Source organism: Juglans microcarpa x Juglans regia, chromosome 7D (assembly GCF_004785595.1).
Source record: "Juglans microcarpa x Juglans regia isolate MS1-56 chromosome 7D, Jm3101_v1.0, whole genome shotgun sequence".
NCBI lineage: Eukaryota > Viridiplantae > Streptophyta > Magnoliopsida > Fagales > Juglandaceae > Juglans > Juglans microcarpa x Juglans regia.
In genome coordinates this window covers 6,677,403-6,704,815 of record NC_054606.1, presented here as the reverse complement: position 1 = coordinate 6,704,815, position 27,413 = coordinate 6,677,403, and the positions used below count along the sequence as shown (strand labels likewise).

At 34.2% G+C, this 27,413-nt stretch overlaps 3 protein-coding genes across 4 annotated transcripts; 1 reads left to right on the top strand and 2 right to left on the bottom strand.

Moving 5' to 3' along the window:
- The first annotated feature begins 3,810 nt into the window (after nucleotides 1-3,810).
- On the top strand, nucleotides 3,811-7,137 carry LOC121239017 (zinc finger CCCH domain-containing protein 66-like). Its single transcript, XM_041136131.1, is given in 3 exon segments — nucleotides 3,811-4,018; nucleotides 4,525-5,778; nucleotides 5,781-7,137. Coding segments are annotated over 2 exon segments (2,115 nt in total). The 5' UTR covers nucleotides 3,811-4,018; nucleotides 4,525-4,562; the 3' UTR covers nucleotides 6,680-7,137.
- Nucleotides 7,138-9,226: 2,089 nt separating this feature from the next.
- On the bottom strand, nucleotides 9,227-11,025 carry LOC121239016 (transcriptional regulator ATRX homolog). 2 transcript variants are annotated; one of them, XM_041136128.1, is made up of 2 exons: nucleotides 9,840-11,025; nucleotides 9,227-9,747 (listed from the first exon to the last, which is right to left on the bottom strand). In XM_041136128.1, exons 1-2 carry the CDS (start codon nucleotides 10,849-10,851, stop codon nucleotides 9,365-9,367), a joined length of 1,395 nt encoding a protein of 464 aa, XP_040992062.1. In that variant the 5' UTR covers nucleotides 10,852-11,025; the 3' UTR covers nucleotides 9,227-9,364. The 2 variants fall into 2 exon arrangements, with proteins under 2 accessions (XP_040992062.1, XP_040992064.1); XM_041136130.1 differs by having other exon boundaries at nucleotides 9,227-9,726; nucleotides 9,840-11,024.
- Nucleotides 11,026-15,328: 4,303 nt separating this feature from the next.
- LOC121238949 (omega-3 fatty acid desaturase, endoplasmic reticulum-like) lies at nucleotides 15,329-17,834 on the bottom strand. The gene is made up of 8 exons (XM_041136054.1): nucleotides 17,237-17,834; nucleotides 17,013-17,102; nucleotides 16,864-16,930; nucleotides 16,637-16,729; nucleotides 16,341-16,526; nucleotides 16,170-16,250; nucleotides 15,880-16,017; nucleotides 15,329-15,788 (listed from the first exon to the last, which is right to left on the bottom strand). The coding sequence occupies exons 1-8, from the start codon at nucleotides 17,530-17,532 to the stop codon at nucleotides 15,597-15,599; spliced, it is 1,143 nt and encodes a 380-aa protein (XP_040991988.1). The 5' UTR covers nucleotides 17,533-17,834; the 3' UTR covers nucleotides 15,329-15,596.
- Nucleotides 17,835-27,413: the final 9,579 nt, after the last annotated feature.

Below are 27,413 nucleotides of genomic sequence, written 5' to 3'. Positions count from 1 at the left end.
CAGAAATGAGTTAAGATAATTTTAGATAAGTTGAATAAAATATTATTAAAATATTATTTTTTAAAATTATTATTATTATTTTGAGATTTAAAAAAATTAAATTATTTATTATATTTTATATAAAAATTTAAAAAAATTATAATAATGATATGGGTTGAGATGAATTTTCAATTGAGATTAACTTAACTTAATCTACAATCATGTTGGAAGTGTCTAGCCCTCCAACCACTTTACAAGAGTGTGATGTTGCCATTTCATTTTATCAGGGAGACTGGCTTTTTGTCCACCTACCTACCTTTATCTGATAATGCAAATTAAGCAAGAGAGTTCTGAGATTGTCAATCACCATTTTAAAATGGTCAATCGGATTCAATTCATACCTACCTATTATTAGTTTAGATGCAATCTATAGAACCAAATTAATTATATGATAACATTTTCTAATTGTTTGTTGTTTTAATTTCTATCCTGTCTTTGCTATTTTTTGGCATTTATTTATTTATTTTTATTGGGGACAATTAGTAATTTATTTTTTTATTTTTTTACCAAAAATAAAGTTTCCCTCACGAATTAATTAAGTTCAAGCTTACTATATAAACTCTCGGGAACATATATAACCATATGGTTCAAGTGCAAGGTTAACGTACTACCATTTGTAATGAGCTTAACCATTTCAAGAAAATTTCAAGAGCTGTATCAGATTTTTACGATTTAGCACAATTATAATATGGTCTAATTGTGAGACTCTACATTTAACGGTCTGCCAATGTGGCTATTCTCAAAACAATGCTGTTAAAAAAAAGTGGTATTCTAGAGGTAGTACCGTCTTTACTGCAAGGAAAATGATATTTAGCCTCCTCAAATATACCATTTAAAGTTATCGCTGGTGTATTTAATTTTATTTTCAAATGTTTAAAAATTTTATTATTTATGAATTTGTGTATTTTTTTTTTTAAAGAATGAACTGTAGAATTATGAAAAACAAATAAATACGAGATTTAGTAATATGGTGACACTTCCGTAAGAGTATTTGTTACACGAGTTGGTGATAAACAAAGAGAATTGAGTGAGTGAATTTGTGCACCAATGACCCTATTTGTAGGCCATCATGCATCGATTGAAAAAGAGTACAACCATTGATAACTCAATGGTTGACAAATGACAAAACCTTAAGAAGTAACGTAATATTTTGACTAAATTAAAAAGTTGTCTTTTAACACTTCACAAGTCATACACAACTTTTTGATTGTGTCTTGACACACTTCCTTAACCATCACTCTCATGAAAATTATCACTAGGAAGAAAAAGAAAAAGTTGTAACTATGTGAGAGAGGTAAATATATGAATTGAGTCGAATAATGATTCAATACGTATTTTAATGAAACACATGATAAAGCACAATTGTGAAGAGGATGATAAATAAAACCTAGATGATTACAAAAACCTTGCTCACTAATACGTGTGTATGGGCTTGGATTAATGTATAGCCTTCATTGCCCATTTTCTTTGTTTTTAATTCTTTATATATAGAAAATGATTCACTTATAATTATTTTATAATTCTACATAAAATGTATTGAAATTTATTTTTATTGAAACGACATATTTGTATTGATTCATTGACAACGAATTATAAAATAGCAATGCTAGATACAATCTTCAAATGTAGACTACATTGTAAACCTATTTAATTTTATTTTTAAATTTTTTTAAAATTACAATAATATTTTTATCAAAATGATATTTTTTTCTATTTAATGAAGGACTTGCACATGCAGTCTTCATTTGAAGACTACAAATGAAATTTCTCATTATAAAATAATTGTAAAGAAATTATAAGTATATTATTACCCTACTAGATATATACCATGGTGTTTGTTGGACTACTCTACCTTTTCTTTTTCTATATTTATTTTTAATTTTAATGAAATAATATTCATTAAAAAAAAATCAAAGTGTCCAAACCCAAAGTTTTAATTTCACCGTCAGGACGTTATTAAGGTTTGCATATTACAATGATGCTCATTTTGACTCAAGAGTCTGCAAAAGGATTATTTAAATAGAAATGTTTAGTTACAAATTTTTTTTATAAAAATAAATTTATAAATTAATGATATATTATGTTAAATTATAAAATAATTTTTATTATAAAATAAATCTAACATATCATATGTAATATAAAAATATGTCAATTCTAAATTTATTTTCACGACATTCTTTTATTTAAATTAAATATTATTTAATCAAATTAAACAATAAAAATAAAATAAGATAAATTATGAGGCAGACGTTTATACAATACAATAAAATAACAATACAAAAATACACAGACGACAAGAAACGTAGCACAACAATTCTAGAAATCATCGCAGGCTGTCTCTTGTTAGGTCGATGGCTTCAAGAATTCCTCGGTCCCCATTGCCCAAAAATATCCAATTCACGACTGATACCCTAACGGGCCATAACTTTCCCCGTATGACAGACAAATAACTATCTCAAACGTGGTCACTATTAACAAAAGAAAAATGACAAATACACAATATTTTACACAATACTTTATACAATAATATTTTAAATAAGAGATATTTTTATAAAATATCTTATAAAACTAACATCATTTTATAAAAATATTCTTATTTTATAATATATATTGTAAAATATATTGTAAAATATATTGTGTGAATATCACTATTCAACGATCACATTTTTACACAATTAAGGCTGAAAAATATTTTATTAAACTAATTTTAATATAATGCGTAGATTTATCTTATAATAAAAAATATTTTATAAACTGTCATATTGTATTAACCATGTCGATTTATAAACTATCTTATCAAATATTATTATATAGACCGCACGATTCTAATATGCATTTTACTATCTTTTTCTCTTTGCTAAGTGGATGTTTAGAAAATTTTTTTTTTTTTAAATCTCAATTATTTCTAATCATCATTTAAATACAAGTACTTTCAAATTAATCATTACAAATTTTTCAAAATTTTAAAATAAAAAATAAAAAAATAAAAAATAAAAAATGATATAACTTTTTCAAATCTCAAACAAAAATAATATTATAATAATATTATAATTTTATAATATTTTTTATTTAAATTTTGTTATCTCATTTTCTAAAATCTAATAAATACTTAACTCAAATTATCTTATTACTATTTATAAAATTCTCATCTCAATTTATTCTTCATAAAAGGCATCATCTTTTATTTATAAAAAAGAATTTACAAGAATTCCTAAATTTAAATTATTATATATGAATTACTTAAAATAGTTATCACTTAAACACGACCATTCAGCATAAAATATTGAAATTATTTTAGAAAGATACATATTTCCTACACGATATTACCACTAGTGTTTTGCTTAGTTTAATTTATAAACTGATTTTTACACCTAATGTTTTGTTTTTTTAATTTTGAAAAGTTTTAAAAAAGTTATTTCTATAAAGGCTTTAGGAACAACTTTTAATTAATTAGAATTAAAAAAAAAAATGACAAACATGCTGACGATGCAGGTGCGTCCATGTCATCCACCAACGAGAAAAGCGTGACAATCCCGGAATCTACCCTTCGGCCGTTCCTACTGGACTACCGGCACGTGGACGTTCTTCAATGGCTGGCCGATTAAGATATTAAATGTGGCGGGTGGGGCCCTCCACCAGCCATGAACTTCGTTTGGGTTTACGTTCGCATTTCGGTTTCATTTGGATTTGCATTTGAGTTTCATTTTCCTCGGCGGAAAGGAAAATGGGAATGGGAATGGGAAGGGAGCGTAGGTAGCTTCGTAGACTTACTTTTTGACCCAACACCATAAAAAAAGAGAGAGTTGGGGGGCAGAGAGAGCGGAAAAGTCTTTTCCCCCGTTCGTTCTTTCTTTCTATCTACTTTTATCTCCTCTGGCTGGGTTCGTGTAGTTTAAAAAGGGGAGAAGGAAAAACTCTAGTCTTAAACCGGTTTGGGTTTTCAGCTCTTTGCTCCTTCTGCCATTTCCGTATTATAAAGGTACTATCTCTCTCAACTCTCTTATGTTTTGTGGGTTTTTTGGTAACTTTCTCTTTGGTTGATATGGAAACTGTGAAGAAAATGGCGAATTTTGGGTCTTTAGGTTTTTGTGGGCGTAGTGGGTTTTGAGTTTCATGAGAAAATGTTTAGCTGTCTCTGTTGGGATTGCAACAGATTTTTGTTTTATATCGGCCCTGATTTTGGGTTATGGTTTATGACTTATGGCTATGAGAATAAGAGATTGAAAATCTGGTAATGTACTGAATATCTGGTACAGGCTATTGGTGCATCTTTTAAACGAAAGATTGAAGCTTTCGCTCTCTCTCTCTCTCTCTCTCTCTCTCTCTCCCCCCCCCCCCCCCCCCCCCCCCCCCCGGCGGGTGTGTTTATGTTTATATGAGTGCTTTCTCTTTCCAATCTTAGTCTTCTTTCTTTCTTTTCTTTTTGTTTTTTGTAAATTTTGGAATAAACATTTATGAGAACTATCTTTGTTCTTAATCTTGTAGAAAGAGACTGTGGACGTCTGAGGAGAGGGGGGACTTCCATGTGCAGTGGTTCCGAAAGGAAACCTTCCCAAACGGGTTTCGTCATGGAGGGTGAATTTGGGAGGAAAGAAGGCCTTCAACCTAGCTTTTCGGTTTTGCTTGAATTATCCGCCTCCGACGATTTAATCGGTTTCAAAAGGGCCGTGGAAGAAGAAGGTTATGATGTTGATGAGGCAAGCTTGTGGTATGGGAGGAGAATCGGGTCAAAGATGATGGGGTTTGAAGAGAGAACACCCCTCATGATTGCTGCCATGTTTGGAAGCAAGGGTGTGTTGAATTATATACTTGGGACTGGTCTTGTTGATATTAATAGGGCTTCTCGTTCGGATGGGGCCACGGTGCTTCATTGTGCTGCTGCCGGTGGCTCCGATGCTTCAGCTGAGGTTGTTAAGCTCTTGCTTGATGCTTCTGCTGATGTTAATGCTCTCAATGCTAATGGGAAACGCCCCAGTGACTTGATCGCCCTGGGTTTGAATTCAGCCTCTAATCTTATGAAGAAAAAATTGGAGGTCATGCCGAAGGGCTTTAGTGGTATTGATGATCCCTTTGTGTTGTATGATCAAATGGGAACTGAAATGGAAGGACAAGAACAGCAAGAGGCTTCAACACCACGGGTCTTTAAGGATGGAACAGAGAAGAAAGAGTATCCTGTCGATCTCTCTCTTCCAGATATCAAGAATGGAATTTATAGCACAGATGAGTTTAGAATGTATACTTTCAAGGTCAAGCCATGCTCAAGGGCTTATTCGCATGACTGGACAGAGTGCCCATTTGTTCATCCTGGGGAAAATGCCAGGCGGCGTGATCCAAGGAAATACCATTATAGTTGTGTCCCTTGTCCAGAGTTCAGAAAGGGCACGTGCAGGCAGGGAGATGCTTGTGAGTATGCGCATGGTATTTTTGAGTGTTGGCTTCACCCTGCTCAGTATCGAACCCGACTCTGCAAGGATGAGACGGGATGCACCAGAAGGGTCTGTTTCTTCGCTCACAAACCAGAAGAGCTTCGCCCTTTGTATGCTTCCACAGGTTCTGCAGTGCCTTCTCCAAGATCTTTTTCGGCCAATAATCCTGGTTTGGACATGGGGTCAATCAGTCCACGTGCCCTAGGATCTCCATCGGTGTTGATACCATCAAGCTCAACACCACCCATGACTCCCTCTGGAGCCACTTCCCCAATGGGTGGTGGAACCATGTGGCAGAACCAGTCTAGTATTGTGCCCCTTCCTTGCAGCTTCCTGGTAGTCGATTGAAAACTGCCCTAAGTGCTAGAGATCTTGATCTAGACATTGAATTTCTTGGGCTTGAAAATCATCGTCGCAGGCAACAACAGTTGTTGGATGAGATATCTGGTCTCTCATCACCATCTGGCTGGAAGAGTTCCTTGGCTGTCACCTTGGGTGATCGAATTGGGGAATTGAATAGGCTTGGGCTGGTGAAGCCTACTAACCTTGATGATATTTTTGGATCTCTGGATCCTGCCCTTTTGCCTCAATTCCAGGGACTTGCGCTGGATGTCTCAGCACCCCAGTTGCAATCTCCTACTGGGATGAAGGTTCGCCAGAACATGAACCAGCAGCTCCGGTCAAGCTACGGTACTGGCCTTTCATCCTCTCCTGTGAGGGCATCATCACCATTTGGTGTTGACCCAAATGGTGCAGCTGCGGCCACTGCTGTGAAGTCGAGGTCAGCTGCTTTTGCTATGCGGAGCCAGAGCTTCATTGAGCGAAGTGCTGCAAAATCTCATTCTGGCCTTTCTTCACCTGGTGGTTCTGCTTCTGTCATGCCTTCTACCCTTTCAGATTGGGGTTCCCCAGATGGAAAATTGGACTGGCGACTCCAGGGAGAAGAGTTGAACAAGCTTAGGAAATCTGCTTCTTTTGGGTTCCGAAGCAATGGCAGCAGTTATGCAACAATTGCAGCCTCGATGCCGGCTACTCTCAATGAGCCGGATGTCTCTTGGGTTCAGTCCCTGGTGAAGGATGCCCCTCCTGTGAAACATGGACAGTTAGGTTATGAGAAGGAGCAGCAGCAGTGTCATCTTGACTCTGGAGGCTCAGAGATGCTCCCGGCTTGGGTGGAGCAATTGTATATGGAACAGGAGCAGATGGTGGCATAAAGCATATTCAACCCCAGAAGTGCTTCTATTTTAACCTTTTAACTAGTTTAGTTCCTATTTTTTAAATCTTTATTGAGATTTTATCATGTTTACTTAGTGGGGAACTGGAGAGGGGGGGAAAGAGGAATATATCCCAGGGAAGAAAACGAAGAAGTTGGGCAGGGGAAAGTTTTCTGCTCATACAATCATTAGGTTCTTCGAAATAATAGGGGGCTTTAGTTCCATTTTTTCTTGATTTGGTTCTTGTCTTCATTTTAGTTTCTATTTTCATCCTAAATAGAAAGATGCCTTTGAGCAGGGGATGATCTTTCCTGGGTGAGACTGGAGATGCTGATCAATTTAAACTTCATATTCTGTCTTTGGTATTGGAAATTGTAGTCATACCAATTTATTGAGCTATATTCTGTCATTGGGGTTGTATACATAATATGTATCGCAAGCAATTACTTTGATTATAATGCATTCTCTCTCTCTCTCTCTCTCTCTCTCTCTCCCCAATGCTTTCACATTCTTGACACCAGTGAATTAAACCTTTCGTATTGTTATGTGGATGGCTCGTGCGGCTAATTATATGAGCAGGTTGTTATGCATTTCCAGCTTTGATTGCACAAATCTAGAAGTTTTTTTTTTTTTTTTTCCTACAACAAGTACACAATTTTCATCTGCAATAACTATAGCTGGAACCAATTGAAAGTAGACGTTAGTTTCCCCAAAAGTTTCCAGCTGGAGGAGCTTGAGATGTTTCCACCTCTAATTTCTATCCTTTCTGTCGTCTTGTGTCTCTGTTGCCCATCTATTACTTTCCTGAATTTTTTGCGTATTGCTTTCGGCTTCTAAAAGGTGAGATTCAGAGCTTTCGTAACTTTCCATAGTGGTGATCGTTGATCGTTAAGCACTAAGAAAAAGGCAATTCCGGAACCAAACTTTGTAGCAATAAATTCAACTCTTGTGCCTGTGCTCGAGTATTATACACGATAGAGCGGCGTAAGCACTGGACGAACATAGACACAAGTATACTGTCATCTGGACATCTCTTTCACAAAATTCCTCATTTCTTCCAACCAAATGACCTTTAAGGTTTCTACTTTCTGCCGGCTTTGCCAATACCATTAGTTGAGCATATGTATATAATTTTCCGATCTTGATGTGTCATCAAATAATTGATATATAAACGAAATATAATAAATAATTTTTAATAATTTGCTACATAGAATAGTAAAAAGAAAATTGACAAGTAATAGTACTATTTTGAATTGAGAAATACTTCAGTCTTAAAAAGATTCTTCAATAATAAATTCACAAGCTGATGTGGTTTCATATAATATGTTAAATTATAAGTTATTTTTATTATAAAATAGATCTATCATACGAAATCATGTCAATTTATATATTTACTTTTGTGAACAAAATCTATTTGTAGTTGTAATATTTGATTTTATTCGGATGTAGGTTGGATTCTTGTACAGGGTAACGTTTTGAAAATATTAGATAAAGGGTAAGCCTACGCCCACTGCTAGGAGCTCCCGCTAATGTATTTTGTGTTTTTTTTATTGTTTTACTTTTTTTTACATGAATTTTTTAATATTTTATAAAAAATAAAAAAATTCACAACATTATTAAAAAATACTTAATCATAAAATAAAAAACTAAAAACTAAAAATAAAAATAAAAAATTACGGGCAAGAGCCCCCAACGTAAACATAGTTTTTTCCATTAGATAAAATAGCTCATTCTACTATTCGGTTTTCCTCCAACAGAGACAAACTACCTGGCACGCATAACCAATAGTAAACAAGCTGAATGTGTTTGTTCTCCAGATAAAGTAGACTCGGTAACTTATTTGAATCTTGCAAAAGAGTTGCTTGCAAGGCGGGAGAAAAACGAAAAGAGAAATTCTATCTATTTTTTTAGATTTTATTGTCTCTAATTATAGTTATTAATATTTTTAATTAATTTGATGTATCTAAAACTAAAATAATTAAGACGAAAAACTAATATATTTACAATTGCAACTTTGTAAAAGAGTCGTACTAATGATAGGTTTGGTGAAACATTCCTTTTTAATTTGGTGGCCCTCTAAATGTACTAAAAGCTTTCTTAAAGAAAACTAGTACGAGGATTAGTGTTGGTGTTAGAACGGGATTAGATAAAGGTACTATGCTTTGGTTGGTGCAATTTGTTTCAAATGAATTGTGGTTTGTTGGTGGGAAATTAGGCCACTACCAATTATTTTGTACTCCCTAAGTTTGTCACATTTTTAATTGCTCATACCGTGTTGATTAAGCCACGTTTGGATAGTGAGATGACATGAGATGATTTTAGATAAAAGTTAAAAGTTGAATAAAATATTGTTAAAATATTATTATTGTCTTGAGATTTGAAAAAATTGTATTATTTTTTGTATTTTATGTGAGAATTTGAAAAAATTGTAATAATGAGATGAAATGAGATAAGTTGAGTTGAAATATTTTTTCAATCCAAACGAGATCTATGCATTATTACGACAATAAAGTAATGATGCACATTTATAAAATGACAAAGATAAAGTAGGATGAAGGCTATCATTACTTAATTTAAAATACGGTGATAAAGCATAACAATAACTAAAAAGAAAAAAACATTCTTTGTAAAGTTTATTGTAAATGAGAATTTACAAAGGTTGTTAGTCTTACAAAGTTCAAAATTTCATGGAAGTCCAGCAAGTTCACCAACCACCTCATCTAGCAATTGATCAAGAATGCCCACCTCAAATTTTACACCAATACCTTCAAAATCTTCATGCTTCCATATTTCCCTGCATACCCAATTTGGTCCGATCAACTCTGCTCCTGTCAACCTGAGAATTTCACCCCACACATCCTCGTAGTTTAGACTCTGACACTCTTTCTGCTTTGTTCCACTTCCATCATATTGGCCTTCGATTTTCTGTGTCTTTAGCTCATCACCGATCAAATTATTGTCTTTCCGTGGAGATTTCTGTCTGCAATTCTCCATCTCCGATGACAACTTCCTTCGTGACTTTGATTCAGCCAAACTAGAATCTTCTTCTGTCGATCGATAATCAGTGTCTGTGAGCAATTAATAATATTTAAATTCTTAAGTTGCTAGATTTGATCAAGCAAAAAGGCTTGTAGATATAAAAAAAGACCAGGTTACGAACCTGATGTTGGAATTACACGATCAATAAGGAAATGACCAAAATCAAGGACAGAAACCGGGCTCGAATCTTCGGAGCTACACTCAGGTTCCGCCTTTTGAACCACACAAGGACTTGGTTTCTTCTTCTTCTTCTTCTTCCTCCTTAGTTTCCCTCCATTGATGACTTCCCCCTGGTTACTGGATATGGACGTTTTGACCGTTTCAATGGCAATTTGTCGTTTTTCATTGGTTCTTTTTGAAGGAGAAGGAGTAATAGTTGAGCCTTCAGCTTTGTCATTATTCCCTGCCTTCTCAATAGCCTTATCAGAGATTCTCTTACTTCTCTTTTCCCGTTCATTCAAATTATCTAAGACCTTCTCGTCTTCTCGATCTTCTTTGTTGTTGTCGATCTTCTTCTTCTTCTTCTTCTTTTCTGACACCCTATCTGTTCTATTTTCCACTTTTTTACATCTTTCTGCTCTTCTTTGCTTCGATTCTCCAAAACTCAGATCGGAGTTCCTCCCTCTTGATCTTAACTCTGTACTTCTACCTCCATTTTCGAAACTGAGTATAAGAAAGTTATCGTTTTCCAGCTCGAGGAAGGTCGGCATCTCTCTGAAGGACAATGTGGATTTGACCCGTCGATGCTGCCCCTGCATTGGATCAAATCCCGCCAAGTGATCAGCAGAATTCATGGATCGGCTACGCGAAATTGAATCTGGGTTTGAACGTGAATTCATCCAGTTGATCTCTGGCATCGACTCCAAACCCATCAGCCTTGCCACTATCCCAGGCGTGGCAGCAGTCTCAATCTTATCCTTGGCCTTGAATTCTTGATCCTTTTCGTATACCACTGAGTCAGCTTCTACGATCTGATCTGAAGGGTGTGTGGGAAGATTACCAGAGCAGAGAATTCGGCGCATGATGCCCGCTAGACACCCGGCAGTGGCACTCTTTGAATTGCACATAGTTGCGTCAAAAGTTGTGGTGGATGAAGATGATGAGTAAGAAGGAGAATAAGATAACAACCTCATGTTGGAGCAACAAATAAGAAAGAAGGAATTTTGGAAGCAACAGAGAGTTTGGGTCTGGAATTTCAACTTTCAACTTGCAAAAGGAACAGGATATTCACAAGAATAAAAGAAAAAAGAAAAAGTAACGGGGAAAAAGAGAGAGTACCCTAAAAAGAGTGTTAAGAGGTGGCGGGCTTTGCATTTGAATATGGAGACTGGCCAAATAGTCATAGGCAGTGTTCAGGAATATGTTTCCACGCGTGCTGTAAAGTCAATTTGAGCAAGTTTGTTGTTTTGTGCTTATGGCTCGACATGCATCAAGGTCTCGGGGCGCTTTATTATCTTAAAAGGAAAAGACTGCCCTGTATTTTGTTTTGCCTCGTCCTATATGCAGTAGGACTGCTTGTTTGTGAGATGGAGAATGGATGGTCACATTATACAATGAAACTCCTACAGTCCATTTGAAGAAAAAAAGTAGAGAACACTGAAGCCTTTTTTCAAAATTTTCAGGTAGACTCAAATTAGTTTTTACACCCGGATGTATTTAGATCATTCCTCTACTTTCATGTGGTACGGGGAAGAGACAATGATGGAGATGTCAATGAAGTGTTGCCAGACAGCTACAGAGGAATTGGTACGTCCGGTGGCAGGTTGAATTTGTTTGGGGTTTGGCTCTTTTGACATTTGCATTGTTGCAGCCGAAGAAACTGACTCTTTGGTGGCTGTTCACACTTCTGCGGTTGGATTATGCATTGCTCCCCTCCGACCAACTATGCTGTCATCTGACTGACAGCAAAGTATTAAAAGGAGTAAACTTTCGTCTCTTTTGTGCAAGTTTGTTAGTTATTGTGTTGTGAGTTGTGACAACATGCACTTTTTGGTACCCTATATTATTATCTGGTATTGGGTTTTGAGTACTCAAAACTATTTCATTATCTTTGAGTTCCTAAAAGAACAAAAAACTGTGACTTGGATTAGTTCTTCCTGCACTCTTTTATGTTCAAAATGACTGCAACAACTGTTCCTTAGATGCCCAATACATATGCTGTTCGTTCTTTCTTGGTGGTTGAATGCTATACTCTATTGTTGGGCATCCCAAAAGAAGAAGAAATAGAGGAACAAAGGAAGGTTTAAAAAGAAGAGGAAATAGAGAGAGAGAGAGATTTGTCTTTTTGTGTGTTTCGCATCATCATAGATGCAGAATTTCTATGGCAAAAAGGAATATGACGCATGTGAGAGGGAAGAAAATATATAATAAACTATTGTGTTGGCTTTGACTCGGGAACAAAACTGAAACCGAATTCAGCTTGGCTCCTTTACCCTTTCCTTTATCCACAAGTGAATCTACGCTTGTCTCTAGAGCAGGAGAGGGATCGAGAAGTACGCTTCTATAGTGCTTTTCTTCTCTTGGATTTGCTCCCTTTCGTCTTTTCGATTCATTAAATCTGTAGATTATACAAAGGCAGAAAGAAAAATAATTTATGCAGTCGTAAGATGTGCTATCCTCGCGTTTATTGATTTTGTCAACTGGCCTAGTTTGTTTTTACGGTTATTCTCAACTCATTTTATCTCATCTAATAATTACAATTCAATCTTTTCAAATTCTAAAATAAAAATAATGTTAAAAGAATATATTTTAATAATATTTTATTTAATTTTTAATTTTAATCTTAATTCATATCATCTCATCTTATCTACGAAAACAAACGAGACCAGTTGATATTCTTATCATGTACTCAATGGTTTAGTTACTCATATGTTAATTGCCAAAGAAAAATGCTTAACGCAGTCGGCTTGCATAACTGCGAGGGAGTCGCTGCTTCCGTGGAAATGAAACAATTCGTTTAATATAGTGACAAAACGATGAGTTTCACATTTGCCTTCCTTCATTGTCTTTCCCAACAAAATCGAGTCACTTCTTTAGACCAACTCTTCAGTCTCTCCAATATCTCTCCCTTCATCTTCCCTACGAAATCGAACCCTTCAGTTCTCCAGCTCTCTAGCTCTCACAGTGAGCTGTGCTCTTAATGAAATTTGAATTAATTAAACAGGTGTTGGAGGGGAATAATCAGGCCTAACTGTGAAAATATGAGACTTCACTGCATCCGAAAAATCAGAAGGGGGGAAGGGATGGGAGTGAAAGGATGTAAGGATGAGGGATCTAAATCGACTTGAGCAATGAAGGAAGAGGGGAGAGGTGCAACGTAGAGAACTATGAGATAGACTGTGTTTAAGCTTGGTTTGATCGATTGTTTACATTAGTTTTTTTTATTAGGCAATTAAATGGTGCTTCTGGAACCTGGACGCTGGGAAGAAGGTGATAATATCGTCTAGTCCTTAAAAAATTCTGGTTTTCTCACAGAATTTTGAAAAAAAAAAAAAAAACAAATCCTCCACATGTCTAAAATGTCTATGGGACTTGGCTTGGTTTAATATATGAGACTCTCTATTATGCATAGATTCAGGCCACCTTTGACTGTCGGCCCAGGATAGGTAGTATGTTGTCACGACACTGCCTCTCATTAAGTTTACCTTTTTCCCTCTTAGATTAATTTAGCATTAGGCTTGTATCATCATTAAAGCTTTCTGGTCAATTGGAGCCTCTCATATCTATCCTCTATTAAGTTTTTAAGGATGACTTATAAAAAAGAAGTTTTTAAGGATGACTGAGAAAATCAAGCCTACAAGACTCCTGTGTATTTTGATAGGTAAGATTCTTGCGAAGAACAAGCTTTGAATCTCTGTGAAAACCAAGCCGAAAACCACATGAAACCAACGCAAGATGTGAAGAACAAGCTCTGTTTGAAGAACAAGCTAAAGACCACACGAAGCGAAATGCGAACTCTGAATCTCTTCTTCAAATTTTCTCGATTTTATTTTTATTTTTAAATATAATGGCTGATGTCAGCTGACTCCCCACCGACTGCGCACCCCGACTGTCCCTAGAAGAACTGATTGCTAAATACAGTTATAAAGATTCATGATTTTGTTCCTCACACCCACAATGTGGCACAATTTAAATAGTTGCCATTTAAGCAGTTTTAACTTTTATATGTAAATTTACTTAAAATATATCACATCAACGTATTAGATTGAGTTATCAAGATTTGAGAGAGAGAACATCATAGCTCTTGAAAAAAAAAAAAAAAACCCCTTATTTTTCATAATAGATTTGGTCAATTCTAGTCATACTATGTTATTAGGCAAGAATGATAATATTTAGATGAAAAATTCAAAAATTATGTTGTACTAAGGCGTAAAGCATTCACTCCCGTACGCTTTTCTTCGCAAAAAAATAAAACAACTAAAAAGAAAAGGAAGAAGTTTTTGAAGAGAAGAGGAAGTTGGCATATGCGTAGTTGGGACTAAATGGGCTTCATGTTGGAGGTATTTTAATCCCGCAACTTGAGCTACTGTTCATATGGATCCATGATTCTATATGAGATATTTGTTGGGCTAGCCTGCCTGACCAGAAGAATTTGTGGGTTGGCTTTGTTGACCATATGCATCACTAGACGCAAGTCTAGAGACTCCAATTAAACTACAATAGCTTGGAGTTGAAATAATAATTATAATAAGACTAAAAACATAAAACCAATCATTTAAAAAAAGAGAGGAGGTGCTCTTAATTTCTTTGTTTAAATTGGATGGTTCAATTCAGATAAAGATAAATATAACATTAACTGCCCTATAAATTATAATGGATTCCATTATAAATAATATGTTAACGTCTCGACTTATGTGTAGCAAAACTTTTAATAAAAATCAAACGCGGCTGGATTGTCCCTCTAACAATGACATGGATCATATGAGGTTAGAATGGTTCGAACGATGCTAATACTCTTCTTGCTTATTGTTTTCGAGCCATGAAAAGAGCCAACTTGAGCATCCCAAGCTAGAATCATGTTGTTGTTTTCAGGAGGAGCTACTTTCAAGGGTGGGTTCATGCGTTAGGATTTGTATCAACAATGGGAAAACATCAGATAATTTATATCTAAATGTCATGTCTATGTCCTTCTGAATTCGACAATCTAATTCGAGCAATAATTCAAATGATTTCTGTTTGCTTAATTATTATGTATATATGGTTGCATTAATTGGAATGAAATACTGTAGAAGGTCCAATTAGTTGAGTCCTTCGTTTTAATGTTAAGGTTCTACTGTTTTCCATTAAGAGAAAGAAAAGAAACAAAACCCAGAGAGAAAAAAGGTAATTGAATTACAATGATCTCTCATCTGTCAGATATCCTTGCTAGGAAGGTTATTAAGGTGGCTAAATCATAGCCTATGGCCCTATTGAGTAAGTAAATATATTTTTGTAATGATTTATACACTGTTTGAGACTTAACCTTTTGGGTAAGCCCGTTCAAGAATAACAGCGCTGTATAGGAGGGAGGATGGGCTAAAGTTGGGTTCACATAATGATTTCAAACCAATCAACAACCACAATTTAAATAGAGAATATGCAAAAAAATTGAATAAAAATAGTGAACCAAAGTTTTGAGTAGCCCATTCAAGCATTGACATTATTCAGAAAGATAACCTTTTACAAAAGTCTAGATTACATCATAACACTACTACATCCATCCTTCTTCCCTTATTCTGAAAAGGATAAGGGTCTTGGAAACAAAAAAGAAAGAAAACATAAGCCGCCCGCCCCTAGCTATCATAGACAGCAATTGACCAGTTCTTTATGATCAGAAAGAGAGTTTAAGATACATGTACTAAAGCCACATCCCCTGTTGGATTGAACCCTGACATGAGGATCAGATAGCCTTGCTCTTCAAAGATTTAAACAACTCAGGGTCAGTCTGATAGTAGACGATCTCTCCACTGTCATCGACATAGTGGTCTTCAGTAATGCTTCTTACTAGACTCTCGATTAAGTGAAGGGGAATTGGCCCAGATTTCTTTGGCTCCCGATAGTACTTTCCCAGCACTGGTTTAGCAGCCTTAGTCTGCAGGGTTAAGTGTTAAAACCATTCAGAAACTGCTCTTATAATTTGTTATTACTCGATGCAATTTGCTCAAGAGATTGAGAAAAAGTACCGCTTCCACTAGATGGTAGTGTGGGATTTGAGGGAAGAGATGGTGTATAACATGGGTGCCGATATCATGGTGGATGTTATTAAAAATTCCATAATCACGATCAACTGTTGTAAGCCCTCCTCGTAGATAACTCCATTCCTGTCAAAAATACGCACATCAACAGGATAGTAAATTATATAATTCAGCTTAAAATGCCTCGATAAACAAAATATCTCGTGTTTTACACTAAATAGATACGAGGATCCTGTTTTTTCAGAGGTTTTCGATAAAAATAGACAACTTATCAGGACCTTGCCGCGGTACCAAGGAAGTTTCTGCTCATAACCATGGTGATGTAAATAGGTCACAAAGTCCAGCCACATCACGAAAATCTGCAAATACCAGTGGATTCAGAGAAATAAATAACGATTAAAGTATAAAATATATTGATAAGTTTTACAAGGAAAAGAAAATTTACTCACCAAGTGAGGAACACCGTAAAGCTTTAGCAGTTGGATAGGACCTACTGCAAAGGATAGATAGATAAGCAGAGCAGCCATTAGAGACCAGCACAGAGTTGAAGTTATCACATCTTTCCTCTCATTCGGGGCGAACAAGTTGCTGTATGGGTTGAAGTGAGAGCCTTCCTTTCCTGGACTTCTGCTCCACTGCATTGTAATCCATCAGGAAAACAAAAATCAGCTTCTTTTAGACCATCACAAGCAACATGGTTTGAATTTACAGAATGATAAGGTGAGTAAAAGATAAGCTCTCTTACCAGATAAAAAGGATATGCAAACAGGGGGAAAGGCACTGTGAATCTTAGCTTCCGGGTACTCTGATCCAAACTCTTGTACAACTTCTCTGTTAACTGGTAAAGATGAAACAAGACTAATTGCTAAAAGTTCAAGGATGGAAATTTTAGCTCCATATATTGTCTAATTTCGTATTGTTCAAAGTTAATTAACAAGCGTAATTCCTTAAATAATAGAACAGGCATAATACCGGAACCCATGACTCGTCATTCTCAACATTCCCATGGTTCTGGTGGTGTGTTCTGTGGCTGATTCTCCTGTAACATTCAAGAGCTGTGTCATTCATCCAAAATCATCGAAAATGTCTGAATTATAAAACAACGTTATCAACAAACCCACCATCCGTTGTAGGGTACGAGAATTGCAGAATGTAAGAGATGCCCCATCAAACTATTCAACAGGGTACTGTTGGAAAAGCTTCCATGGCCACTGTTCAATCCAAAATACAAAACAAAAAAGAAATTAAAAAAAAAAACTAAAAATCCCTAAAATACTATACGAATCTAAGTCCAATGCCAAACAATAAGTTATGAAAGACAGAGAATGCAGAAGAATGAGATTACCAATCATGTCCAAGGACAAACAGAGCCCAGAACATTGTCCCCTGAGCAGCCCAGTAAAGTGGCCAAAAGATCCAAGTATTGAGGTAGATTGCAGCCGCTGCCAATGCAAAGACCATAAAGAAATCCCTGAGAACGTAACTCAAGGACCTCCATGGATTCTTGATCCAGCAATGCTTGGGAATGGCGGCTCGGATCTCAGCTATCCTAAATGGAGGCGGCGCACTTGGGTCGAAATCATCGTCCTTGTGGCCAATCCCATGGCCAAAACCATTTGCATTCTCTCCTCCTTTCTCCATTTCCTTAAGAACTGGTTTCTTGGTTGGCAGGGCAGGTTCCAAATCTCTTTCTGCAAACACAGTAGAGAAATGGACAGGAGGGAGGGCCTGCTGAACTCTATTGAGGTGAAGAGTTAGAGGGGTTTATGCTCATGAATATGATAACCTATATAGGCCGCAAACGAATAACGATACGCGCTTGTAAAGACTGGAGACACATGTTTGGGGATAAAAGAAAAAAAAACAAAGAAAAGGGCAAAAGAAAAAGAGAAACCACAGGCAAGAGACAAAGAAGAATCTATCTCTGGATGCGCCCTAGTTGCCGTATAAGTTGTAACACGAAGAACCGGGCACACATGACTAGGACGCAACGCAGGTTTTTTCGGATATTTTTAAGGAGCGGCTCGCACCACATACAGCCTCTGAGCCGTTCGTATTCTTGGGTTGGTTTTGTCTCCAGTCAATTTTTTAGTATAGAACTATTTACATCCATTTCGAATGTAATTCTTTTGATTAAATGAGTTATTTTCTCGTAATAATATCATATTTTGAAAGAGTTTTACTATACATTAATCACCATTTATCTCCATGCTCTATACCTGACAATTTACGTAAAAATATTTCTTCCAGATATTTGATATAACTTGATTAACACGTCTAGATTTATGATCAAATCAACATTTATAACCATAATAATTAAATACAATCTATCACGACGTACGGTTAGCAAAATAATATCAAAACAACCGAATTTCCAATTAGCTCTTTCGCATGAGTTATTATATTGCAAAAAACACATCATTAACTAACTTTCCTTAATAATGGTTATTTGATACGACTCGTTCAACACAAATTTATATCCAATAGAAAAATTATATGTATTGATAATGCATATTCATATCTAAATTGAAGATAAAATTAACATTCATATTCAAAATCAATTAATAGATATAACCTAACTTAATTCTATAGAGAATCTCATGTCATCCTCACCAAGTTAGAAACATGCAAATGTGAGCTAAGTAGTTAGCAAACTAACATCAAAACAACAAAATTTCCAATTAGCTTATCACATGGGTTATTTTTCACATGCTCCCTGTGCTTTCCCTTTAGTGCTTTAGGGGAGTGGTTTGGCTTTCGGTGCTTTTTTGAAGTGGGTTGATTCATGGGCTGCAGAGTGAAAATTTAAAGCTTGGTATATTATTTGTATACTTTTTCTATGTCTGTTTGCCTTATTTTTATCAATTTAAATGGCATTAAAAAGTATATTCTTACGATGTGAAATAACATAAAATCGTGACATATGCATGGTACAGTGACATGTCAAGAAAAAAAAAAGAAAAGAAAAATCTTTAAAGTTGAAGATTTTTGGATCCGCATGGGGCTATTATTGCAGCCTTTTATGTCTTAGCTACAAACCATCACGGAGTCCAAAGTTACAAAAGTGCATCATGTTAAAGCAATAAATTAGAAAAAAAAAAAAAAATGAGACAGTTTGAATTAAGATGATTTATAAATAATAATAAAATTATTAGTTAAAATTAAATTAAATGAGATGAAGTGATCACCTCACCTTTGTATTAATACAGACCCTTTAAAAAAATTTAATCATCGACGAAATTATATTTAAATTTGTTTTCCTACTTCTACCACTCCATAGGTTAAAAAAAAAAAAAAAACTTCATATTATGAGTGTGTTTAAAGGTTGCGTGAAGAATCTCTGTCTCCTAAAATTTCTCTGAGCAGGTACAGTCCATTTGTTTTGTATTTTTTAATAGAAATATTAGACAAATAGAAACAACAGTTTAAAAAAAACTTATAAAAATAAATTGTATGATTTGTTATGATATTTTAGATTTATTTTATAATAAAAGTAGTTTTACAATCAAACGTATCACATTAAATTACGTTAATTTATAAATTTCCTTTTATAAAACTTTTTTGTGACTAAAATACTTTTTACTACGAAACATCCACAGCCTAGGGTAAAGAGTTAACTACTCAGTGCAATATCTAAAAGAATAATTTATAGACTCATCACTCCTACATGACCATATACCTATTTTTTATTTTTTATCTTTTTATTTTTTTCTTAACAAGTATGTGGTGTAGATATATTGATGAGTAAAAGAATTAATTAATTAGTTTAGTAGAAATTAAAACATTATTGGTCATACAACCGATTATGGTAAATTACATTCACATTTTTTTCCTCTCCGAAAGAATTAAAAGTAGGTGAGTACTGAAAGTTGCTTTGGTAATTAATAATTATAAGACACCTTTCTTTTTCGTTGGTGGGTTAAGGTTTAATTTCCTCAGTATATAAAACCTGCATGCATGCATACTGCATTTATGCGCCCCAGAAAACAATAATGAATGGCCCAATCAGGTGACGCAGATTTGCCAAAACAATGCAAATTACCAAAAATAGTGACACGAAAAAGAAAGGTGTCTTATAATTATTAATTAACATGTCAATGCATGATTATATATATATATATATATATATTATTAATGGTGCCTGTCACTGCGAAAAAGTTGTGTAAAATAAAGTTCCACGACAACCATTTACGATTGAGAGGAAAGTGCCATATATTCTACAGCCTACATGAGGACAGGATGGAAACCATGTGCATTATGCTAGCTATTTCTAAATTTGGGATTTTAATTAACCCGGCCTATTGGGTACTCATGAGTATATGTAGTACTAATAATTAATATAATTGGCACCCTGCTAATTTTTCAATGTAATTAATGATATTCTTGTACCCTATGTAAGGAATGTGCGATTTTGCTCGAACTTAATTTAAAGAGGGAAAATAATATTTTGAACGAGTGACTATCTTTCTTATCATGTATTAATTCTCAAGAAAGGGATTAGATCTACCAAATAGATCTTATTGAAAGAAGTTTATAAACTTAATTATGTGATTTAGTATGATACATCAAATATATTTACTTTATAATAAATAGAATTGTACAATCTGACGTGTTGCAATGCTCTTTATTTATTTGTTCGTAAACTAAGCATTTCTCATTCCAATCAAGGCTGAAATTAAATATAGCTAGCTAGCGAGTGTGTCATGTGTCCGCGCGCATGAGAGAGAGGCCAGTTTCTCTGTCAAACTCAAACATGCATTCCCTTTCCATACAGATCAAGCTAGGACAAATTAATAAATGGGGCTTAGGAGACACATTATTATAATATGCATAAAGGTATCTGTTTAATATATATAGTTTTTAAATAAGATAATCTATTTTGAACCAAACAAAAAAAAAAAAAAAAAAGAAATAGATAGTCCATATAGTTGGGAGTATTGGGTACGTACTCAAGTCTAAGTATAGAATATATATGGACAAAGGAAAACGTCAAACGAATTTCAAAATAGTGATAACAGAGATCAATAGATGATAAATTTAATGTAGATCTCAAGACAATGGGGGACGTAGTGAACAATAATAAATTATTAAACTGTTGTATTGCTAATCTTACTCTTTTCTTGCGTGGGGAAAAACAAAGATCGACAGACCAAAAAAAAAAAAAAAAAAACAGACCTTTGCTGGCGATTAGGCGATGAAGATGATGATCTATACCTTTTTTGTTGTCAAAAAGTAGTACTTATGATCTCGAATAGAGACAAACATAAGACGTGGATCGTCATTATACATGATCAATTGAGCGCTGTCTTTTTCTTAAATCAAGGGGCTGAAACTTGACTGTTATTGACATCTAACTGAAGAAGGTTGTAATGCTTATAATGATCATAGAGTGTATTAATTTGTTTTATTTTGTTTATATAGTTGATATTATGAACTTAGTTATTTGAATATAGGTATATGAATAATGACATATCTCAAACTTATATATATATATATATGTGTGTGTGTGTGTGTGGTGGCTAGAAGGAGGGGTCTACTGTGGCGCGGCCAGCTTCCGACCTCTCAGGGCGGAACAGTAGCCTCCATCACACATAGAGAACGCACATGATTTTATTTAATTCTTATTTATTTTTTCCTTTTAAAGAAGTGATAGATTTAAATAGATCTTATGAAAAACAAGTTAAAAAATTGACGTGATATAATATGACGTAATTTCTATTTTAAATAAAATGATTTTATTGAATTTCTATATATATATAAACTAATTAAGCATTTCTCTTTCTTTCGTATTATTAGCTTGCATTTATTATACAAGCAAATTAAGAGATTGCAATGGTCAGCAACCATACATATATTGAGGAAGCAATGACTCTTGGCAAATTTTGAGTAGGTTTGTTGAAACTATAATCAGGTACGTGTCGAGTTCATGCAGCAACTAATTATTAAAGTTTGCGATTTTTCGTAATATTATTGAGCATGCATCGATTTCCTTCATAAAAAGAAGCTAGCTAGCAGCCTGCAATGACGGTTGGCAATATTCGTGTAGATTTGTACGTTGTAACGGCAATCTCGTCGACTCCGCCATACTGTGACTCAATAAATGTAAAGAGTCTTCAGTTTTCATAATATTTAATGCCATTCATTTGATAGATTCTTTTAGCTTTCAATGAAGATTGGCGTTATTTCAGTTAAGACTGCATGCGTCACTTAAAAAGAAGGGGAAAAAAAGGAAGAAGAAGACCAAGCTTCATTAACGTAGCCTCCTACGTTAATCTGTGTGTACTGTACACGTGCGCACATGCGAAGACCATGTGTTGAACATGCGCGCAGTGATTCCATAAAAGCAATGACTGCTTGCATGGCAATATTTGCATGTACACATCACCCGTAGGTACTACTTTCATCGTGGTCGCGCCGGTGATTATATATGCGCGTACCATTTTCTTTTATATATATATATATAAAGCAATTAAGAATATCTTGCGTGAAGATTAGAATCCATGCACGATATCACCCTCGTGCAGACGAAAAAGTGTTGAACAATATGCTTTTAAAATACCAAAATTCGCACTTAACAAACACTGCTTGATTAGCACTAAAAAGGAAAAAATCAATCATATTCTAACCGCAAATGAAGGCTTTTTTTTTATTTTTTTATTTTTCTATATTCCTATATATATATAGGCGCGCATGATGTGTACGTGCAAAGAGCTTACAAAGCTAGCTAGAAAACCTTTCACTTTTCACGAGTGCGTTGTTTCTTTTAGTCCGCTGTACTGTTGATCATGTCATTCAGTTTCAATTGTGAAGAGGGTGAAAAAAAAAAAACGCTTTAATTGTCATCACCTTTTGAGACAAACAAGAAAAATCTTCAACACCGGCCTAATTAAGTTACTGTTATTTCTAATAATGGAAGTGGTTTTATTTATTAGATATTTCCTTTGTCTTTCTAATTAATTTATAATAAAGTATCTTTCATGCATAATGAGTAGGACCCTTGTCTACCTTCATGCATGCACGCCCCACCTTTTTTTTTTTTTTTAATCTCAAGTTTTTGAAGTTTTTTTTTTTTTTTTTTCATATATACTTTCATTGGATAATTATATATAATGATAATTTTTCAATATCTACTAATATATACCTTTTACAAGTGATCACATTAATATAACATGTGATGGTCGATCGGTTTGGACCTAATAATAGAATAGAATTTTCAATCAGAGCTAGGTTCATTGAGGCTATTGTAAAGGAGAAATGATTTGCGCAAGAAATAATTGCACGAAAACTACACGGCCGGGACCAATATATAATAAGAAAAATGCTATTTATGTGAATAATTAAAAATAAACAGTAGAATGTTTTTATCATATTTCATATAAATTTTGTGCAACTCATACATACGCGCACTTATCGTATATGACTCATTGGAGAAACGAGAATTAATTTTTTGCTAGTAAGTAATTAAGGCCAAACGTTTTTCAAAAAGCAAAAGTGTTGATCAGCTCCTCCTATCTACTAGACTAATTATCACTTGTAATCCTATTTAATTATCTGATTAAATTGAATAATATATTTCGAGAATAGATAGACACAACTTTAATTATTAGAGACTTACACGGGATCTATATAATTCGAAAATCAGATACCTGCAATATTAAATATTCTTATACTCACGCAAATAACATAATATATATATATATATATATAGGCCTGCAACCCGACCTGATAAAGTTGGGTTTGCACCCGAACTGACCCGTAATTCTCATAATAAGGCGCCAATCCGAACCGACTCGATCTGAACAAAAGCAAACCGGATCGAACCCGTATGACCCGACCTTTAAAGCAAGTTGTTCTCCGTCTCCATGCTTCTAGAAACGAAAGCTCCTCTTTTTCAAACAAACATGAGAAACGAAAACTGATCAGGTTGAGGCATGGAAGGAGAAGTCGTCCTGGGACCGAAGGAGAAGATCTCACTGAAAAAGTGAGGCATCCCCAAGCCTTGACCTGCCCAACACCAACAGCAACGGCGGCGGCGGCAACGAATCTGTAAACGGCAGCATCTAGCTCGAGCAATGTTGCGATGAAGGCACAGAACCAGATATGTAAACATTGGTGTCTAACGGTGTCTTCTAGACTCTTCTCTTCTCTTCTTTGCATAGCAAGCTCAAAAAAATTTATCATTTTTTACTTCTCTTTCAACTAGGGGGCTCCAAGACAATTGCTAAGAAATTTAGTTTATGGTGAACGAGAAAAGGGCGTGGAGTATTGGGTGGAAGGAAAGAGATGGCCTCCAAGACAAAAGAGCGAGAGAGAGAGTCGACGAAGACGAGCGTCGAGGCGGGTGTTGATGCTGTTGAAGATGGCACCAGACATGGGGACATCTAAACAAAACTGGACAAAGGTTAAGTACTAAACTGTATCTCCATGCAAGTCATCTTCATAGGAATTGAGTGTATTTACGTCTTTCTCAAGGCGACAAATCGAGGGTATCTCCAACACCTTACTGCACCGAGATTGAGCATAGTTAGCAAGATTTTGCCACATTGTTGGTTTTTGGCTATGAGTTTCAACTTCCATGCCGATTTCAAGTTTGATTTTTTTACTCTTGATTTTTCAGTAATATTTCTGCTGTTGAATTCTGATCTGGTGGTGAATGTAAGATTAATAAGATAAATACGGAAGCTTCGCGGCGGGGACCAAGTCCAACGATTGAGTAAGCAACTGGTTAGGGTTTGAGGAACTCGGACGGGTTGACACCAATTAATAAACCCGTTAATTTAGTTGGGTTGGAGATCCTCCCAAGTAATACCCGATAAAATATGGGTCGGTTCGGTTCAACACAGTCGGGTTCAGCGGGTGCTCGGGTCACATGCACACCCCTATATAAATATATATATATATATTTATTTATCTCACTCCATAATTTAAATCATATAATACGATCTCTATTATCTTAAGACCTCGTATGGATATTAAAGATATTTCAGATCATCTATAAATAATGATGAAGTAATCTAAGAATATCTTAAAATTATTCTTGTATGAAGTTATTTGAAAGAGAGCATTAACCTATTATATATGAAGTTAATTATTCTGGAAGTTGATGAGAATTTAGCATATTTTTGCATGATCAGTAGCTTAGCTTTTGGAATCATGAGTGGGGTATTATAAGGCAGTGACATTAATGCGGGAAGCAGGGGGGAAGCAACATTCTTCTTTTTCGGGGGCCCGTGACCCGTCCTGAAAACCCTAATATTCCTTGCTTAGTTATAGTCTATTTCAGGAGCCATTATTGATAATTATAGTGGTGGGATTCTGCTCTTTTTACTAGCTACAGGTTATATGGCCTAGCCAAATCACGTAGTGAATTGCAAAATATCCTGCATTTGGCGTCTACTGTTTGGGAGTAAAATACATATTTTGTTCAATTAAAATCATTAATTGCTTCTCTATTTTGCCTCGTGTAATTCATTTTTGGTCCATTTCTTTCACTTTCTCTTGCTTTATCTTTCTTTTTTTTTTTACTTAAAAATTAAATTATTAATTAATATATAATTAGTATAATTGTAAAATAAAAAAATAATTATTATTAAAAAAATAATATTTTATTATTATTTTGACTGATAGATGAATAATCTAATATGAGATTCTTTTTTGAATGACAAAAAGAAAAGACAAAACATGTGATTTTAACCAAATTTACCTTCGCCTTTGCTGCACCATTGCTAGTGCTGTTAATTTACAATCAAGTTATATCATAAAACCGTCTTGTAACAAAGTCTGCATCACCATAACGCGGGATCATCTTCTATAAATACTAATGATACTCTTGGGGAATATCTCAATAATTCCACTATAAATGTAGTTATTTTTTTCTAATTGTGAGTTATAACATGGGATTATGTTTATAAAATAATCAAGAATGACTAGAAGAGCGGGAAAAATGTCTGCATTATACAGTGAGAGAAATGTTTTGGATACAATTTCTTTTTTTTTCACAAAATTAAACTCACATACTATTATACAATACAACAATTTAATACCAAAAGTTTGAAAAATAACAAATCCACGGCATGAAGTGATTTTTGATGGGTTTTTGTATTAAAATAATCTCATAATTCTTTTACCCAAATCGTACCTTAGGATGAAATGTACTTTCTTCAGACCAGATTCGGTTGTTTGTCGCATTCAATGTATCTTAAAAAGTTTAAAAGAAGAAGCTGTTTTTGTGATAGAAATTTGGAAGCTTTATTAATTGATAGCCTTTTGTTAATAACGTGATTTTTAAAATTAATTACATAGGTATAATTTGGTGCAAACTTATAGTTTGGCCTCTCTACTAATATATTCTAATTATTCTGCGCAAACCTCAAACCTGTGTTATCTTTCCAAAGAAATCCCAATAGAAAAATAGTAGTGATTGAGTTACTATTTTATTATTATCCATCTATTACCTAAATGTATTTCAAGTTTTTTTATTTTTATCATTTTCTTTCAAGTATTTTTTTAACATCTTTAATCATTAAGAAAAAAAATTAAAAAAAATATATAATTTTACTAATATTCACTTCCTTAATCATTAAATAGAATAAAAAAAAATCAAATGTAAAACAGTAATAAATGAATAATAGTAGAATAGTAACTCTCTCATTATTCATAAAAAAAAAATGTTCCATCCAAAATGGCTAAAAGCGATCAACTAGGTAACAAATATCTTGCTCCTTCTAAATCAATATATGATTTAAGCCTGAGAAATTTTCATCAAACAGTACTCTTTGTATTATAAGTATTTAAGTTTTAATACAATTTTAAAGCTTGTAAATTTTGTGTAGTCTCTTAAAAAAATAGTGAGATTTATTATTAAAAAAATTATTTTTTCATATGAATATCAAATTTATCTACTTTTTCGAAAGGAATGCACAAAACTTACACATACTGAAGTTGCAAATAAATTTCAGTTCATAATTTTGGATATTTTATGTGAAATCATCACTTATTTTAAAAATTTAAATTGATGAGAATATATAGATTTTATTATTTACTTTATATCTTAACACTCATCTTCACATGTGAGTCAGACTCTCTTTTAATAGATGATATAACACGTACAATATTTAATTAAATGTGATAGAGTAAATATCAATCATGTTCAAATTAAGGATTTAGATCTGACATCATATGAAATTACTAATTATTTCAAAAATCAGATTTAATAATTTGTAATATATTTATAATATTTTTTAACGGTTAATTTTTAATTTATTTATCAATATTGGTTAAGAATACGTGATATTTCTGTCCCATTTCATCGTTAGATATTTGTTTAAAATATTTTAAATTAAAAAAATATCAAGAAAATGAAAAAAAAAAAAAAAAAAAGAGAGAGAGAGAGAGAGAGAGAGAAAATCTGCCACCGCCACTATCGAGAAAAAGTAACTCCCAGAGGCTTAAACACTCACCGTCCGTATTTGTTTCTTTCAAACCACAGTAATTATTCTCTGGTGACAACTGACAAGATCTGC